Source organism: Equus przewalskii, chromosome X, assembly GCF_037783145.1.
Source record: "Equus przewalskii isolate Varuska chromosome X, EquPr2, whole genome shotgun sequence".
Taxonomy (NCBI): domain Eukaryota; kingdom Metazoa; phylum Chordata; class Mammalia; order Perissodactyla; family Equidae; genus Equus; species Equus przewalskii.
This window is the reverse complement of record NC_091863.1, coordinates 82,959,088-82,978,322: the sequence shown is the minus strand read 5'-3', so window position 1 is coordinate 82,978,322 and position 19,235 is coordinate 82,959,088. Positions and strand designations below refer to the sequence as shown.

The following is a 19,235-nucleotide window of genomic DNA, read 5'->3' as shown; positions in this document are numbered from 1 at the left end:
TTGACAATAAAGTCCACATATATGTACTATGTTATAAAAATGTTCACATGATACGGTTTTATAAAAACTTTAAAAATTCAACTTTGGCTTGACAGTTTCTGTGCGTACGTGTGTGCATTTCTGTTTTAAACTTCCCTCACCCCATATGTTCACATGTCGTTCTTCTATACCTCTCTCAGAGGCTGGCCTTCCTCTCTCAGGGCACAGAGATCCAGGAAGGGATTGTGGATAACGAGTGGAAAATTCCAGAAAGTAGTGGAAAATTCCAGGAAGTTCTTGCTGATGCACTGGCATACAGGCTGTTGCCTCCTTCCCTCTTCTTTGCAGAACCCTCTGGACTTTCAGAGCTGCAGTGCTGGCTCCGACCACTAAGGTGCATCTGTTTACATTCCCTATATGTTTTTAAAATGAAAAATATAATTCTTCTACTTTTATTACAGTGACCCGCCAAACCCTTGTTCTTTTCTTTATATTTTCCAGGTCTGTGTTTTTCCTTTGTTTTGGTATTATCTCTCTCTGGGATGGGCTGGAGGTAATTCCAGCAAAGTGACTATTTTCAGAACATTCTGTTACTTTGCCCTAACTTAAGAAAATGCCATATATTGCAGCAAGAAATTAGTAAAGCTAGGCATGGAGAGGTCATCGCCACTCCATGGAGGTCTATTTCAGTCTCTGTTTTTCCAGGTAGCATCTGAATGACTCCAGACAAGCTGCAGCACCTCATTAAACCTCAGCAACCTTGGAAAGCTGGTGATTCTGACTTCAGAGTTCCCCTGGGAAGAATACATGAAAGAATAGATGCAATGTAGCAAGTACAGAGCCTGGCCTGAGCTGGCACTCAGAGTGCTCTGGGTTTGCAGAGTGAAGGAACACAATGCAATGCAGCTGACACAGAGACTAGCACACAGAGTTCCCTGAGTTTGTAGCTCCAAGTATCTGGATCCCAGGCCTCCTGACTCCAGTTGGCCTCCTCTGCAGGGGTGGCGCAGTTGGAAACAATTTCCTGGGAGGTACGCTGGTAGCAAACTCAGGGGGCAGTAGCTCTAGGAGGTTAAGTTTCGTCTGGCCTCCAGGGCTGTCTTCTCTCTGCCTCTGAGGAAGAGACTTCCTGTAAGGACTCCATCTTGTTTGTGTGGCCCTGACCAAAGAGGTTTGGGGCATTTTCTCACCTTCCTCGGAAGCCGTCCCTGATCTCCCCCAAACCCCTAGCTCCAGACGCCACAGATTCTCTTCACAAGCAGCCTGTGAGGACATTGGTGACAAGTCTCAGGCTTCAGGCCACACCATGCGTGAGTTGGTCAGCATGAGGCCTTGGCCTCAGAACCCCACAGGGCAGGAGGGGTTCTGGGTCCCCTTCCCCACCTCAAGCCACGGGACACTCAGCCAACCCCCCTTTAGAGGAGGGGTGGTGAGGGCCCGGGCTGACTATTTTCCAGTCTCCTGAGGAAATGGGCCAAGTGGCCCCTGACACACCTATCCTGGTTCTATACAGAAAACCTCCCCTCTTATGGAAGTGGTCATGGCTGAGGTAAAATTTTTTCCCTGGTTGAGGGGAAAGGCCTGAGCTGTGTGGTCGTCTCAGGTCCATGGTTCCGAGAGTGGGGAGAGTTACCCAGATGGGTGTGGGGGTGTGGGTTGGTGTAAATTAACATTCTTTGGATTCATTCTAGAGGTGGGGGAGGGCCACGCTTACTCTTGAATCTTGTATCAACTATTCAAGGTAGATTATTACCCCTCATGGAAGTTTCCGGAGGCTTGCTTTATGGCCCAGCATATGACTTATTCTAGAATGTTCCATGTGTAGTTATGTGCATTGCTCTATGTCAATTAAGTAAATTTGTTAATTTACTTCAATCACATTTTAAATCTTCTCCATCTCGCTGAATTTTTGTCCGTCCTTTTAGATGTCACTCAGCGAGGTGTATTAAAATTTCCCATTGTGACCATGGATTTAACCATTTCTCCATTTCCTTGTGTCAGTTTTTGCTTCCCATATTTTGGCTGTATGTTAAGACGTGTGTGCAAATTTTGAATTTTTTATTAATATCTTCTTATAGCATTGAACCTTTCATTATAAGGAAATTTCCCTCTTTTCTCTAGTAATGTTTTCTATTTAAAGAAGTGGGGGCCGGCCAGGTGATGCAGTGGTTAAGTTCACACATTCAGCTTTGGCAGTCAGGGGTTCACTGGTTTAGATCCGGGGTGTGGACCTATGCACCCCTTGCCAAGCCATGCTGTGGTAGGCGTCGCACACATAAAGTAGAGGAAGATGGGCAGGGATGTTAGCTCAGGACCAGTCCTCCTCAGCAAAAAGAAGAGGATTGGTGGCAGATGTTAGGTCAGGGCTAGTCTTCCTAAAATTCAAAAAAAACAAAAAAAGAAATGTACTTTTTCTTTTACTAATATGGTTATTAAGTAGCTATCAGTAAGCTAGTGTGAAAATGGTACACATTTTGCCAATTGTTTTACTTTCCAATATTTTAGATTGTAAAGTTTTGTATATGTCTCTTGTAAGGAGCATTTAATGGACGCCTGAGTGTGACAATATCGATTTTTCTGTTTTGAATATTTAGTATGAAACTTTTAATGTAAATATAGGTATAATTTGGTTTCTATATTCCTTATTACATTTATTTTTGCCTGTTCTAAGTTCCTTTTTCTTCTGCTTTCTTTTGAAATCATTATTTTTAACTATTAAACTGTTATCTCATTTTGCTAGATAGTTAAAAATTCTTCTGCCTTTCTTGTCATGTTTACCTTTAAGATTACAATGTACATTTTAGAATTTTCACAGTCTATTGTAAATTAGATCTTTCAAGGTCCTCAGATAATGAAGGGACCTTGCAACACTTTGATTCCATTTACCCCTCCCATTTTATTGTCATGCATTTTAACTCTATGTATATTTCAACCTCCAAAAGAACTTATTATCATTATGCTATATAGCCAATACTTATTTAGATTTGCCTACATATTCACAAATGTCATTAGTCTTTCTTTCCTGCACCTATGTGCCTCCATCTGGGACCATATTTCTTCTACCTGAAGAAGAACCTTTAATATTTCTTTTAGTTTGAGTTTTCTGATCACAAATTTCCCCAGTTTTTGCCAGATTCACATCATTATAAAAGGCATGTCTTTTCTTTAGGAATGTTTTTCCTTAAAGCATAATTTTTCTCCTATCAATATTGTTAGACTACTTGATATCTTCTTACTTTTGGAAACTTCTCAACCAAGATCTCTTCAAATACCACTTCTCCACTATTCTCTCTCATTCTTTCCGGGACTCAGACTAACCATGTGTTAGACATGTTCATTATGTCTCCTTTTATTCTCTCCCTCTCTCTTTTCGTATTCTCCATATTCTGTTTCTCCAGGCTTCATTCCAGATATTTTCATCAGACTTCTCTCTCATTTCTATAATCCTTCCTCCTTGCAGGGAACTCACCTTTGATCCTGGAACCATAACACCAAACTTTCAGGGTCGATTTTACTATCACCCTAGAGCAGAAGAGGGAAGTGAGAGTTAGAGATGATAAACAACGTGTCCCGGGTCACCTAGCCTGAAACGGGCAGAGCAGGGACTAACATCACAATTAAACCCTAGTCCCAAACCCTTTCCTCTGTGCTTATTTTCTTCTTGGCTGTGAATGCTCCCCACCTCTCGTCTTCCAGGAAGCGGAACCACAGTGAAATCTTTCAACCTTTTGAGCCCTGTGATGCACTTCTTTTTAGTTTAGAGAAGTCAGCGATATTCCTTCATTAGCCATGATATTTACCCATTACTTTTTCTGGTATTGGAACTAATGATGTGTTGTTCTCAATTTCAGGGCGACAATAACCAACCTAAATTCCTAAAAAGAAGAGAAAGATGCTGGGGTATTTACCGAAGGAGATATAGTAATTGGTCTGAAGAAGTCAGTTCTGGCATTCATCCTTCATCTCACCAGCAGCAAGATGAGAGATCCTGAAACAAGTGATGCTCCTGTGGACACTGGAATAAGATAGTAAGTGACCAGTCAGCATGGCTGGAAAGTACCAGCCAGTGGAATCCGTAACCCTGTATTCAATATGTCACTTTTCTCTCCAGTCTGGAAGAGTGAGGAAAGACAGGATCAGGTTAAGGGTAGAGCAAACTTTATTGTAGCCCTGGTATCAGTGGGGCAAACGTGTATAGAGACGTCCTGAGTATATATCGACTGCTTCTTTCTCTCCACTTCTCCACAGTGCTCCCTATGCCATTCCACCCTGTCATCGGAGAGGCACTTTTCAGAAACAAGACCAAACCCACGTTAACATGGAGAGAGAGCAAAAGCCTCCAGAGAGAAGAACGGAGGGGAACAAGCAGGATGAGACCTCAGGGAGCTGGTTCAAGATCATGGTGAGTGTCCTAGCAAGTGGACTTAATATTTAGGAGAAGATGAACAGAGGATGTTATGTTGGACTGGTGTAGGGATGCTAGGTACTCTTCTGAGGCAGAGGAGTTGGTCATCTGTCATTTTATTACCTAGAGTTAACATCCTAGTCATATAAAGGCAGACTCAGAGCAGCAGCAAAAAAGGAACAGACTGACTGTAGGGAGAATGGGAGAGGAGAATGGGAGAGGTTATCTAAAAGCCAAGGAGGAAACTACTGCCAAGGAGATGGAGCAACTCCACCCAGCAAGGCTCATTTGGCTCAAGCTAGTGTGGGAGAGGGTTGAATCTCGGGTTCTTGTCAGAGGGGCAGGCCAGGTCTGCCTTAGGTAGGATCTCTTGGAATTTTATAAAAGAGAGTACATGTTAAACATCTTAAGTTGATTATTTGAAGAAAAGTATTTGAACGGAAAAAAGGGTATTTAGGAAATCCATGTCCGGTACAAAAGTTATAAATAATGGATATTGTTCTATCTTAAGAAATTATTTTAAAGCCTGAAAAACAGGACTGAAAGGAAGATATGGGGCGGGGGTCTTATCTTAACCTTAGATTCCATTATGTCAATTTCCTCTCTCATCTTCTCTCACTCCTAGGTTCCATTTGGCATAAAATATGATGAGAAGTGGCTGCTCAGTTTGATTCAGAAGCAATGCAGTGTCCCCTTCACCCCAGTCGAAGTAAGAGGACAGAGAGGTGGAGAAGTAGAAACAAGGCAGCTTGAGGGTCCAGATGGGCAGGGCCCTCTGGTCTCATATTCTGTTTCTCTTGTCACTCTCCCCATAGTTTCACTATGAGAAAATGCAGGCCCAGTTCTTCGTTGAGAATGCCAACATTGCCTTTGCATTGAAGAATATCAACGGCAAGATTTGGGATAAGAATAATGAAAGGGTGTGTGTCAAAGACATGACCAGGGTTAGCGAGGGGCGAGGGGGCAGGACAGCGGCAAGGTCTTGCTTGATCCCAAGGCTCAGATTTCCTGGTGCTTACCCAGCCCCTCTTGTGCTCTTTGCAGATATCTATCTTTGTCAGCCCCTCTGATGCACCCTGCTCTGTGCAGAAGGAGCTGAAGTCAGAAAAGGTGAAGCAGATAAAGTTAGTGCAGACTCAAACGAGTTGTGCACTCACATGCAGACCCACCTCTTCCACCCCCGCCTACTACCTCCCTTCACCACCTCAGACTCAGAGCCACTAAATCCCATCTCTAACTCTGCAGCTGACCATGCACAAACTATATGATGTCTCCCGGCAGTCTCTTGACATCCACAAACTCCGCTTTGACCCTGGTAGGCTCCAGCAGTAATTCTAGGGAGGGTGAGGGCAGAGGGGTCCAATTGTTGGGAAGGAGACTTAGGGATGGAAACCTGGGGAGGGGTTGGTGCCGGGGCTGTACCAGCTGGGCCCCTCTCAGCCTTCTCATTTCCTCCTCTCGGCCTCTTTGAGCCTTGGTGACCCTTGGTGTGGAAATGGTACCGAATCCTGGAAATGACATGGCTGCCTCCCTGCAGATCCATGGAGAGAACATGCCCAAGGTGAGGACTTGGGCCCACTGCTGGGATTGATGGTGAATGGGGAGAGTTCAGGTAGAAGAGGCAGATTCGTCTCAGATATCCCTGGTTGAGGTCCTCACTCTCTTTCCTCATCATAGCTTTTGCCCTGGAACCTGAGCAACACGAAACCCTGCCAGCTGGCTGGCCTGTCCACCACTATGCAGAATGCCTCCAACATCAAGAACTTGAACCTCCCCAGCAACGAGGTGAGGTTCAGTACCCAGATCCTTCTTTAAAGGGAAGGTGGGAGGGCTCATGGGGTGGTGGCAAGAGGCCGGAAGTGGATTTGTTAGCAAACATAGGAACTGGGGTGCAGGGTCATCCTGGCTCTCTTCCTCTGGTCCACGTTGTTCCTCCTCATAATCACAGGTGAAGGCTGCAGGGAAGTTGGACAAGGGCCAAGGGCTGGAGCCAGAAGAGATGAGCGCAGACAGAAACTCCCTGTGCACCACCTTCCCAGATAAGTCAACCAACATAAGGTCAGTTGTACCCTCTGTTGCCTCCTGGGAGCCTGAGCTACCGCTGACAGTGACTGTTTGCAGGAGGCAGCAGTCCTGGTCTTCTGGGTGGACCACAGGCCCTGCCATTTCTTTTCTGTGCCCCTCACCTGTGCTTAGAGGACAGGCCTCTCAAGGGCACAGCCCCTCCCTCCCTCCACAAGTTACATCATCCTGCTTGGACCTTCAGAGTATCCCTGGGTCACCCAAGATGGGTGTGATTCCTCAGACAAGGACTCGACTAAGACAGGCACCAGTGCACAGGGGCCATCAGGAGAGAAGGTGGTCATAGAGGGGGCCACAGACCCTCAGCCTCGTGCTGAGCTGGGGCCTGACTATTTATTCTTTCTGGGGAAGGTCTCGCCCCCGGGGCTGCTCCATTTCCCATTCGCAGTTCAGACTGAGCTCACACAGGTGACAAAGTGTCAACCAACATCCACTGCCCTCCCAGCCCAACAAGTGCACCTTTTCCATTCCGACCTCGGGTCCAGGGCCAGCCACGGCAGATGAAGGAAAGGGCTGCAGCAGGGGAGCCATCACCCCTTTCTTCTCTCTTCTTCCCTGACCCCCACCACCAGGGCAGAGTTTTTTTCTCTTCCCTTTGCTTTGCTTTGCTTTCTCTCTCTCCCTTGTCTCTACTCCCCTGTGTCTCTCTCATCTCTTTCCTCCTAACTTCACTCTGTCCTCATCCCCACCTGTTCCCTCCCTGCCTCCTAAGCCCAGCCCCACTCACCTCCTTGCTCCAGCATCATGGGCCATCCCTGGTGGTGTCCTGGTCCTGGCAGAATGCTGGACCCCCAGTGAGGTAGCAGAGCCCTGGGCTCCCACCCCATTCCCTCTCCGCTCTGGAGCCCTCAGTGAGATGTTGGAGAAAGGAAGGTGGGCAGGGAGGGGAAGGAAGCCCCAGACCTGGGAGCCAAATTCTATGTTGTGCATGGGAAAGCAGTCAGAGCAGTCTAGGTGAGAGCCACCCAGGGGGAAGGGGTGGGGGGAAGGAGAGAGGGAGGGAGAGCAAGCAAGCCCTCTTCCTATGGGTCAGTCCATGGGGGAGGAGCCCAGGGCCCTGGAGGGCTGCAACACGGATTGAAGGTGGGACACCCCGGGCTGTGTCTCTGATGTAAATCTGCTTGCTTTCATGAGGAAAGACACCTCCACAGTTTCACTTTTCTGTTTTGTCTTGATTTTGGCAGCTCCATCCTGGAATTGTTCCCCAAGTTGTTAAGCTTGGTAATTGTATTCCTTGATCATTGACTCCTCTAACTGACACTGACACTGCCCACAAACTGCTCCCAACCCCTTTAGGTCTTCCCCAAGTTACATTTTTCAACCTGAGCCTTAAACCTCATGGTGGGAGGGTGGTGGTACACACCTATGTGGGCACCCGACAAAGGCTCTCAGTCTTATTCAACAACATTCTCCAAGGCTTCAGGGACCCCTTGATGATGATCCCAAATGTAACCTTGCCCATGGAACTTCCAGGGCCCTTTCACACCTGACCCCTGACCCTCACCTCCTGCTGGACCCATCCTTTTCCCAGATGATCCAGCACCAGCTGCTGGTCTGCACTGCTGACTTGCTCTTCCCTTTCCCAGGATAGCCAGGAGTCACGCCCACCAACTAACTTTGGTATTGAAGCCCACAAGAGGCTACCAACCTGCAAGGTGAGGCGGGAGGACCAAGCAGAGATTTATGCGGTGCATGAGGAGGGGTATCAGCTGTGGTCCTGAAAACTGTTGTAATTTCAGGGAAGCTTCTTTGAATCTGATGCGCTGAAGAGTCTGGTTCTGCAATTCCTGCGGCAGTAAGTACTCCTGGGAATCTGAGGAAGGGGACGGCTGGGCCGGGGGATGCCGCCTAAGCTCAGGTCTGCTTCTTGGGTCTTTGAAGTCTCATTTGGAGCCCAGGTCACACATGCAGCTTGTCCCTTCTGTTCCCCCACAGATATTACCTGACCTATGACTCTGGAGACCGACAGGGTCTTCTCGGTGCTTACCTTGACAAGGCCTGCTTTTCCCTGAGCATCCCTTTCAACCCCGAGGACCCAGCCCCGTGAGTATCACAGCTCAGACTCTGTTCCTGGGCCCTGTGGCTCCCCAGCAGACACAGGCCAGCTCCTGGAAATACCCAGTGGACAGACCACCACCTCCTGTTCCTCTTTCTCTCCCAGAAGCAGCTTGTGCGAGTACGTCAAGGATAACAGGAATATAAAGAAGCTCAAGGACCCCCGTGCGTGTGGGAAGATTGGGCAGGGAAAAGGGTCATGGAGGGATTTTTCAAGGCCCAGGGTGTGGCAGCCCCTGACCTTCGCTCTCCTCCGCCCACGCCCACAGACCTGCGGCTTCAGCTGTTGAAGAGTACAAAACATGACATCGTGCGCTCTCTCTGTGTGTTGCCCACAACTCAGCATGACTTCAGCTCCTTCGTGGTGGACCAGTGGCTCCAGACGGTGAGCACCTGCTTCCTCCCTCAGGCAGGCCCAGAAAGCTGCAGGTGGGTAGGAGGTTTAGGTGGTGACTGAGCCCCTGGGCTCTTCCCTTTCAGGAAAGGATGCTGTGCTTCTCTGTCAACGGGGTGTTCCAGGAAGGTGAGTGTATGTGGAGTCTCCACTAGAGGCCCCACTGCTCCCTCCCCGTGGCTGGGCTCCCCCTCAGAACTCTCCCAGCTTCCCTGATCCCTTCCCCTCTCTTCCTACTCCCTCTGTGTTCTTCAGTCCCCACTCTGCCTCCAAACCATCCTGGTCTGACCTGCGTCCATGCCTGTCTGCCCTGCACAGCTCAGGCATCAGGGACACAGGCTGTGGAGTTTGATGTCTCATCCCAGATCCTTACTCTATGAACTTGTGCTGGTTACTTAACCTCTATGTTTCCTCACTTGCACAATGGGGCTAATAATACCCACCTCTTGGGTAGCTGTGAAAAATGAATCGAGTGAACTTCTAAAGTGGTTGTCACAGAGCCGGACACATAGTAGAGTCCCTGTCATGGGGAGCAGATTGCTCCTATTGTTGCCCGCTCCATTCCTGACACCCTGACTCCCAGTGAACAACTGTCCCCTTCAGCATGACTATCAAGTCAGACCCTGACTGGTAACGCCATGTGAGCATGTAAAGCATGTGCGACTCTTCGGGGGTATTGTTGTCTGTTGTTTGTCGTTTGTCTTTAAAGTGGTAGGAAAGTCTCAGAGTTCTGTTCGTGCCTTCACACGGACCTTCATCGCCATCTCTGCCAGCAATTCCAGGTGAGTGCTGTGTTGTGAGTGGGAACACCCAGCCCAGCCTGGGCTCAGTGGGTGGGAATGTGGTGGTGTTGACCTCGGGGTTTTCTCAGTATTGTGGAAAGCCACCAGTTAGATCCGAGGAGCAGCCTAGCCTAGTGGGTAAGAGCATGGGGTCTGGAGTCGGAACACTGGGTTCTCTTCCTGGCCCCAACACTCCCTAGCTGTGTGACCTTGGTTAAATCACATGACCTCTCTGTGACTCAATGTCTTCCTACTGTTCAGGGTAAATGCAGGTGTAAAATCATCTCTGGTTTGGGGACAAACCTGTAAATATAGTGAAGCTGGTAAATAATCTCTCCAAAGGTGGGCTCTGTGGCAGGGACAGAGGTACCAGCTAAGGAATTTGGGGGGGCAGGCCCAGTATGGGGCTCTGGAAGGAATCTGGTTGCTGAGTGGCAGTGGGAGCAGGATCATTGTTGGGGGTGTAGGGTTCTCCATCCATCAGTTGTCTGGGGGCCGCCTTTTCCTCCAGTCTGTGCATCCTGAATGACCAGCTGTTTGTGAGGGACGCCAACCCCAAGGAGACTCACAGTGGGCTCTTCATCCCAGTTCCCACACCCGCCTCCAGCTCTGTGCCCACCCTCTCCCAGGAGCAACAGGAAATGGTGCAGGCTTTCTCCACCCAGTCCGGCATGAACCTGCAGTGGTCTCAGAAGTGAGTGCTGGGTGTGCACAGGACAGGAGGGAGCTGGGAGGAGTGGAGGCGTGAATAATGGGAGCTTGCAGGTAATTTGTTTTGCTTTTTTATTTCACTCATTATCACCTTCAACATTTCCCTCTCAGTACATATAAGCTACCTGGTTGCTTTTGAACAGGTGTGCATTCCTTTTATGGATTTCATTGACTTCGTTCTCTTATTGGCAAACATTTGGGTACCAGGAGTTTTTCCCATGACACACTGTGCCACAGGACTCATTCTGCTGCATATGATGCAGTAAACGTGGCCACGTGTTTCCGTTGTGTAGGTTAGGAAATAGCACTGTGCGGTCAGAGTGTCTCCACTTTGGTCCTAATGGATGGCACCTGTCCTTCCTCCGCCACAGGTGCCTTCATGATAGCCACTGGGACTACACCAAAGCCGCACAGGTTCTCGCTCTGCTCAAGGTGAGGTCTGGGAATTCGGGCCAAGTGAGTGGAGGCCAGGTGGCCTGGGAATGAGACTCGGGGCTCCTGGGCTCTACTGATCTCCCAACTCCCCCCCTTCACTTCCTCAAGGCCCAGTGCAAGATCCCAGAGGAGGCCCTCACACAGACTGATCCAGGATCCTGAGAGCACAGCCCTGACAAGAAGCCCTTGGGTGTTATCATCTTCATCCTCATCACTTTGGTTGTGTTTTTCCTTTACTATGAGTATATCCCTGGGACTGAGCTTGGAGATCTGCTTGGGGCTGGGAAGCCAATGTTTAATGGGCACTCATTCACCCAAAGGGGCAGTTGTTCTGTGTATTTTTCGTACCCAGGATCCCTGATTCCTCTGATAATAAAGAACAATGTTGCATGTTGTGTAAATTCCCTGATAAATCCATTCCAGGACAGCATCATTAGCACTGGTCTTCAGAGAAGGAAAGGGAAGTCAGAGAGGGTCAGAAACTCATGGGGAACCGTGGGGTAGAGATGGAATTTCTGGACCCCCCTCCAGAGCCCAGGCAGTGTGTGCTCCCCAGTGCTGTGTGTCTGCCGAGGTGAAGGATGCTTTGTAACCCTGACAAACCCGGGGATGCCTTTCTGTGTCCCTAGAGTACTAGTCAAAGATTTTTAGGCAGCGAAAAGAATTACTTTCATAGCCATACAAATTTATTCAAATTCAAAAACAATTCATTTTCGGAAAACCCGCATAATATGACTGACATTGTCTTAATACCCTTTACATATAAAGAAATCAGTAGAGAGAAGGGAAACTAATATTAACCTAGAATTGTTATTAAAAGCAAAAGGGGGTCCAGCCCAGTTGTGCAGCGGTTAAGTTTAAGTTTGCACGCTCTGCTTTGACGGCCCAGAGTTAGCCAGTTTGGATCCCAGATGCGGACATGGCACCACTTGGCAAGCCATGCTGTGGTAGGCGTCCCACAAATAAAGTAGAGGAAGATGGGCACGGATGTTAGCTCAGGGCCAGTCTTCCTCAGCAAAAAGAGGAGGATTGGCAGCAGATGTTAGCTCGGGGCTAATCTTCCTCAAAAAAGCAAAAAACAAAACAAAACAAAAACAAAAGCAATCGGAATGCCCAAGAAATCTATGAAAAGCTATTCAACCATAATAATCCATAAAATCACAACTGCAAACATTGACATAAGGTACTGAATGACAAAAGAAAGCTGAAGGTTGCTATCTTGAGGAAAATACATTGTGTGTGTGTGTTTGTGTGTGCGTCTATTGATATACTGTGTATAGGAAATGTAGGGCAGCCCTGACGGCCTAGTGGTTAAGTTTGGTGTGCTCCACCTCAGCAGCCTGGGTTCGGTTCCTGGATGTGGACCTACACCACTTGTCTGTCAGTGGCCATGCTGTGGCAACGGCTTACATATAAAAAGAGGAAGATTGGCAACAGATGTTCGCTCAGGGAAAATCTTCCTCAGCAAAAATGGAGATGTATAAAGTCATTACTTAACAAAAGTACAATGTGGCAGGTGAAACGTGGAGACCGCATACCTCTGAGAGGCAGGCATTTCCTTCCTTACCTCAGTGTCCCCCCTCCTTGGTGTGAAGAACAACTTTTGGAGACTGGGAAAGATAAAGAATCATTTGTGTGAAAAATGGCCTTCAGGGTAAGTTCTGGAAGCATCCACAGGAGGACCTTTCTGGATACTCAGGAGCAAAGGGAAAGGAGATGGGCTTAGATGGAAGGGCAGTCCTTGCATCCCTCAAGGATGAAGGACCTGATGAGGACATAGCCCTTCAGCTCGACACCCCCAGGACAGCCCCCAGGTTGCTGCTGTCTGCAGCTGAGAACCAGGAGTGCTCTTCGGTAAGTACCTTCCCAGGGTCATGAGAGGACCGGCACAGGGCCTGACACCCAGAGTGAGCTCAGTGCTTCTCTGCTTACTTCACCCCTAGTCTCTGTCTTCACTTCCTGTGTTCCCCACCCTTGGCCGGGTTCATCCCTAACTTTGTACTATCTGGCAATGTAATCCCCACTCCTTTCAGTCACATTCACACTTTGACTAGGTGGTAGGAATAATAATGCTACTAATAAAACTGAAATCAACAACGACAAAAATAAGAGATACCAACAATTATAGTGCACATAGGACATAAATTACTTGCTCGAGATCAAGCAACCAGCAGGTAATGGTTCCCAGCATCAAATCTAGGTCCTTCTGACCAAAAAGCCCCCGTCTCCAACCCCAGTTTATGCATTGAGTGCTCCTCTGTGTTAGGACGAATCCCAGCACAGGGGAAGGGACTCACCAAGGTCCTGTGGTCAGGCGATAGGTCCAGAACTGGACACATGTTTGATGACTTCCATCTTCTGTCTAGCTGACCTGGTCCTATTCTTTGCTGTCCTGTTATATTTCTTCTTCAATAAAAAATTGTTTCATTCTTCTCAAACTAGAGGGAAAATAAGGAGATAGGAAAGCATGAGGAAAAAAGAAAGTGATGACATGGGACCAAAGTTCACTTCTTGCTGCTACATTGCCAGATGATGTTTCACATATTCTATTTTATGAGACAGAGGAGGCAGAGTGGGCTGGGAGTCATACATATCAAAGTCCTATCACATGCCAGACATTCTCTCAGGTTTTCTCCTTTTCTTCTTAGAAAAGCTCTGTGAAGAAGGCACCCTTAGTTCCATTTTACAGATGACCAACCTCAGACTCAGAGAGGCATATGAATTTTCCAATCTAATAACTACCCATTGCCCTCTGCACAGGTCAACCAGCAGCCTCCCATTTAGCTGATGGATCGCCAAGGCTTAAGGACTGATAGTGAGAAACTACCTTGATGTGGAGCTGAGCTGTGGCATGCCCCCATTGGGCATGAAGATGATGGTGGGGATGAAATCCTGCCCTGTGGGCCAAGAGGCCTGGGCGTGAGGCCCACATGGACTGGCTGATTCCTGAGGTGTTGAACTGGACTCTGGAAGCTGCACAAGCTCTTGCCATTGGGAAAGGGAACCTGAATGGTAGGATATTAACATGTACAACTACTATATAAACGGTCTTTCACAGTTCATCTCATTTAATCCTACCAGGTCTATCCAAGACCAATAATTATCAACAATCAGGAAACAGAAGACAAAAGTTAAGTAACATGATCTAGGAAACGACCTTATAAATTACTGCTCCAGGATTCATAATCTGGAGTCACACAAAGGATTAAGCTTTCCCCACTTTGTCCTCTGAGCTGACATTCAACATCATTGAAGGCATTCTTATTCAGTTGTTCTGTTTAAAACAATGTGCTAAAGTACTTTTAAAATACAGGCATGCATCGCTTAACAATGGGACGCATTCTGAGAAATGCATTGTTGGGGGGGTTTCGTCGTTGTGCAAACATCATAGCATGTATTTACACAAACCTAGATGCTATAGCCTACTACATATAAAGGCTCTGTGGTACTAATCTTATGGGATCACCGTCTTATATGCATTCAGTTGTTGACCAGAAAGTCTTTATGTAGCACATAACTGTACTAAAAATCATTATAAAGGATCAAATACCATCTGCACAGAAAACATTAAAAGGTGTGTGAAAAGCTGGGAGAAATTATTTTCAACCGATATTCAGGCATAGGTTTATATCTTCCGTATACAAAATAATCTTAAACAATAGAGAGAGGTCAATGGTATGAAGAAAGAATGAACACAGAAAGGAATATAGATCCCCAATAAACACATGAATACATACGAAACCAAATAAACAAATACAAAATAAATCATATTAAGTGACACATGGATGTTATAATGTATAAAGGAGAATATGCCCCAGTTCTGCAAAAGAATATATATATATCAACATGGGTGTATAAGTATGTGTGTGATTAAATATGTTAGTGCATTGAATACAGAGAAAAATCTGGGAAACAGGCACCAACATGTTAACAGAGACTACCTTCGTGTTATGGTGGGCAAAAGGCAGGGACAGATAGGAGCGACAAAATCATTTCAGCTTTGAAATATACCTTTCTATACGTTTCCTTCTGTTAAACAAAGAGAAGAACTAATTGGTAATCTAACAAAATATGGAGATAAAGTTTTATGAAACAGGTATATCAGCAACCAAGTCACAAAATAATAGTGTAGAAATACATTTATTGGCTTAGAAACATGCTCATGTTCTGTAATATAAAAATATAGCACATAAGCAGGTTTCTTTGATAAAAATTCACTGTGCGTGCATTGCCAGAGATAGAGGATATTTTTATTTTATAAATTTGCATTTCTATAGTGTTTTAAATACGGAAACATTGAATAGAATGTTGAAAATCAAATAATTGTGAAGTGATTACAGCTATGATGCTCATATACTCACTTCTTCAGGGGCAGATCAAAACAATTCCTTGGATAGTTTTCTGTATGTGTGTATGTTTGTGTATGTTTCTTTGTCTCAACCTTGTTCACACTAATTATTCATACACTTAAGTCCTTAGTTCAGTTTGGTGCTGGATGTTCAGTCCCAGGGCTTGCAGATCCCAGGATGAGTATGACTATAGAAGCACTGCTGCCCGTATGTGGAAAAGTCTAGAAATCTTGGCCTATAGGATGGACTCTTTTCACCTCACTCCCTCACCAACACCACAACCCTTTCCATCCCCTATCCTTTGCCAAGCCTCCCAGTGGAGACTTTCACATCTGCAGTTCTGACTCTGGTCATCGGGGGCATCATTCTCCATTTTCCACAGGACCCTCCCCACCCTCCCACATTCCCCCCACCCTGCCACACCCCCACCTCCTCCAGCCCCCCCAACCCCCGCCCCACACCCTGCACCTCAACGTAAAGGCATACTTTTTAGAAACAGAGTCAAAATGTTTCTTCAAAGCATGTTACAAAACACGTAGATTGTGATCTCAATTCGATTCGAAAAATTCATATGTGTATAAAAAGATTGAAAGGACGATGCATAGCTTTGTTTCCTGTTTGTGCCTACATCTACATCTAATTAATTTATTAAACAGATATTGAGTGCCTACTGTGTGCCAGACACTATACATCTAATCCCACATCTGCATCCCAACCTTCCCTGTCTGATCTCCAGACCCGCATAACTGGAAATGCACACAGGAAGCTACATGGAGGTTAATGCCCACCCCATGGGGTATGACCTCAGACTCCATTCCAAGCAAGATTAGTTCAAGCTTGACCCTGAGTCCTAGAAACCAGTATTGAAACAGGAAATGATGCAGTTGAGTGGAGAGAGGTTTTAATTTGGGAAACTGTGGCACCTTGAAACTCACACCTCTGTCGTCTTGCATAGGACTAACCGGCTACTAACTTCTCCTGATGGACCTCAATCTCAGAGAGCGAAGGACAAGGCAAACAGTGAGTGTTGGTTTCAGTCTTGCTTCGTCTCGTGGGCTCAAGCCAGAGGTTTCACTTTCTCCTTAGTACTTTGCTCAGTCAGAGTTGTATATTTTGGAATTGGTTTTGTGTCTGCCTTATCCTTGGGAGAGTTGTCCCATCCCTTTAGTCATCTGACAGGTCCATCTGAGGTGACACAAAGTTTCTGCTTCATGTAAGACTTTCTCTACCAGTTAAGGGGGCCTGGACTCAGATCCACAGGAGACAGAAAAGAGTAGAGACCAAGTTCTCAAAGACAAGCACGGGGCCAAGACTCTGATCTGAACATCTAATTCTCCTGACTTAGTGAAATGGTTTTCCCAGATTTCTCACATGATGGTCACCTCCCCTCAGGGTGCCTCTTACATCTGACACTCTAATATGAGCCCTTTCTCTCTCTCTTGTCCACAAAAGTACACTCACAGTGAAATTCCTGTATAAGCTAGTAGTGGAGAACATTTTCCTAATATGACTTCAAATCCAGAAGCTATAAGGGGAAACAGTGATACACTTGATTTCATTAAAAATTGCATGGCAAGCAAAAGCCCATCAGCAAAGTAATATGAAAAGTTACAAATTGGGAAGAATTCTTACAACTTATATCACAGACAAAGGTTATATACTTTGTCGTGAAGAGATTATGAAAAAGCAAAGGCAAAATACAACATCCTGAGGGAGAAAGGGCACTAGGCACAAACAGGTATTTCGCTGAAAAGTGTTCCTCAAGCAGATAAAAAATGCTACACTTAACTCTTGACAAAAGATGCAAAGGAAAAAAAAGGAGATGCCTCTTCTCATCAATTACATAGTCTGTGAGGAAATAGGCAACACACGCATTGCTGGTGTCAACGTAACATGGTACAACCCCTATCCAGGGGATTGGATACTATCTTGTAAAATTACTAGGGTATTTACCCTTGGAACCAGCAATTTCTCTTCTAAGGATCTATCCCAAAGAAACAATGGAAAAAGACAAAAAGGTGTAGGCACAAGGCCATTTCCGACAGAACAATTCATAACACCAGAAGGTTAGACATAAGACAGATGTCCACCAATAGGGGCTGGTTGAATAGGCTACAGTCCATCTACGTCCTGGAGTCCCACGCTGCTATAAAAAGCAGCAGCGACCCCCTCACTATACGGCTATGGTGTGATCTCCAGGATATATCATTAAATGAAAACAGCCAGGTGCAGAAAAATGTGTAGAGCTGCTGCTGTCCTAGATGGGAGCCACTAGTCGCAAGTAGCTATGTCAATTTAATTGAATTAAAATCAAATGAAATAAAAACTCAGTTAGTGGTGGTAGCTACAGCTTAAGTGCTCAATGTTTAATTCCTGAAAAAACCATCCAGGTACCTAGTGACGACCACGTTCGACGGCACAGCAACAGAACTTTTCCTTCTCTGCAGAAATTTCTATTGGACGGTGCTGGTGTCGAGCATGCCACCTTTTACCTATGAAAGAGGGAGAAAACTATTATACATATTACATTTATTATATATTTTACAAACTGGAAGGTAAAAACAAAAGAGGAGGCAAATGATTACCTATAACGGGGACAGAGGAGCATCACCAGGTGGCAGCTGCTGATATATATTCTCTTAAAAACATAACACAGATTTGCTGCCTCTGTGCACTGAAAAGGGCAAGAAACAATGACCAGCCCAGTAGCAATGAGCACCCTACTCTCCAGACAGAGTCTTCTGAAAACAGTTCCCACTAAAAGCATAGAAAGACAACTTCTGTAATGAAGAAAAGATCCACAATTCAACAGATTCAATTCTAATCACGCCTGTCGAGCTGAAGGCACCATAACTATTTTCCTTTAGTGATTAATTTTTATGTGGATGATCTACAGAATTGTCCCTGGGACATTTTTCCATATCCTTCGACTGGAAGACTCTCTACTGTTCAGATGAAGATTGTTAAGATGAAAAATCCCCACACTTACCTATAGATTCAATACAATCCCAATCAAAATTGTAGTGGGCTTTTTGCTTTTGAAATTGGTAACTGAATCTGAAATTCATGCGCAGGTGCAAAAACACCTAGACTATGAAAAGCAACCTTGAAAAAGAACAAAGCTGGAGGATGAACACTTCCTGATTTCAAGACTCAGTATAAAAGTTCTGTATTCAAGGCAGTGTGGTACTGGCATCAAGCTAGACAAGCAGATCAAAGGGACAGAATAAAGGGTCTATAAATAGAACCACATGGATGTGGAAAACTTACTTTTGTAGAAGGTGCAAAAGCAACGCAGTGGGGAAAAGACAGTCTTTTCAACAATTGGTGCTGGGACAAGTGGCTATTCACATGCACCGATAGAAACTGTGATCCATATATTGCACCATCTACCAAAGTCTACTCCAAATCGATCGTAGACCTAAACATAAAACCTAAAGCTGTAAAAACATAGTAGAAAACACAAGAGAGAAAGACATAGGAGAAAATCCTTGTGCCCTTGGCTTAGGCGAAGATTTATTAGATTCTACACCAAAACCACAACCCATAAGTAAACTCACTGATAAATTGGACCTTCTCAAAATTAAAAACTTCTACTCTTCCACAGCCACTGTTGAGAGGATGAAGAGACAAGGCACTGATCGGAAGGAAAATATCTGCAAATCGTATATCAGATAAAGGACCTGCATCCAAAATAGAGAAAATCTCTCAACAGTCAATAACAGATACTCCAATAAATAAATGGGTAAAATATTTGAACAAACGCTTCATCCAAGAAATTATACAAATGGGAAATAGGCATGTGAAAAGATGATCAACATCCTTGGTCAATAAGGAAATGTAAATTAAAACTACAATGAGATAACACTGTACCTCCCAAGAGAATGGCCCAAATTAAAAATGCTGACCATACTAAGCATTGGCAATCTTCTGGAGGATGGAACCCTCATATATTGCTGGTGGGAATGAAAAATCGTACCACCATTTTGGAACCAGTTTGGCAGTTTCTTACAATATTATTCTTACACCTGCCATATGATCCA

General features: G+C 45.7%; 1 protein-coding gene across 2 annotated transcripts; it reads left to right on the top strand.

The window, feature by feature from the left end:
* Positions 1 to 853: 853 nt before the first annotated feature.
* LOC139081065 (nuclear RNA export factor 3-like) lies at positions 854 to 11,244 on the top strand. Of its 2 annotated transcripts, none has more exons than XM_070605067.1 (21): positions 854 to 1,289; positions 3,831 to 4,007; positions 4,228 to 4,381; positions 5,010 to 5,093; positions 5,200 to 5,304; positions 5,429 to 5,494; positions 5,630 to 5,699; positions 5,857 to 5,945; positions 6,062 to 6,169; positions 6,333 to 6,442; positions 7,651 to 7,687; positions 8,053 to 8,121; positions 8,206 to 8,261; positions 8,402 to 8,509; positions 8,628 to 8,686; positions 8,791 to 8,906; positions 9,002 to 9,044; positions 9,625 to 9,697; positions 10,209 to 10,391; positions 10,780 to 10,840; positions 10,952 to 11,244. In XM_070605067.1, the coding sequence occupies exons 2-21, from the start codon at positions 3,958 to 3,960 to the stop codon at positions 11,003 to 11,005; spliced, it is 1,695 nt and encodes a 564-aa protein (XP_070461168.1). In that variant the 5' UTR covers positions 854 to 1,289; positions 3,831 to 3,957; the 3' UTR covers positions 11,006 to 11,244. The 2 variants fall into 2 exon arrangements, with proteins under 2 accessions (XP_070461168.1, XP_070461167.1); XM_070605066.1 differs by having other exon boundaries at positions 1,047 to 1,289; positions 5,200 to 5,328.
* Positions 11,245 to 19,235: the final 7,991 nt, after the last annotated feature.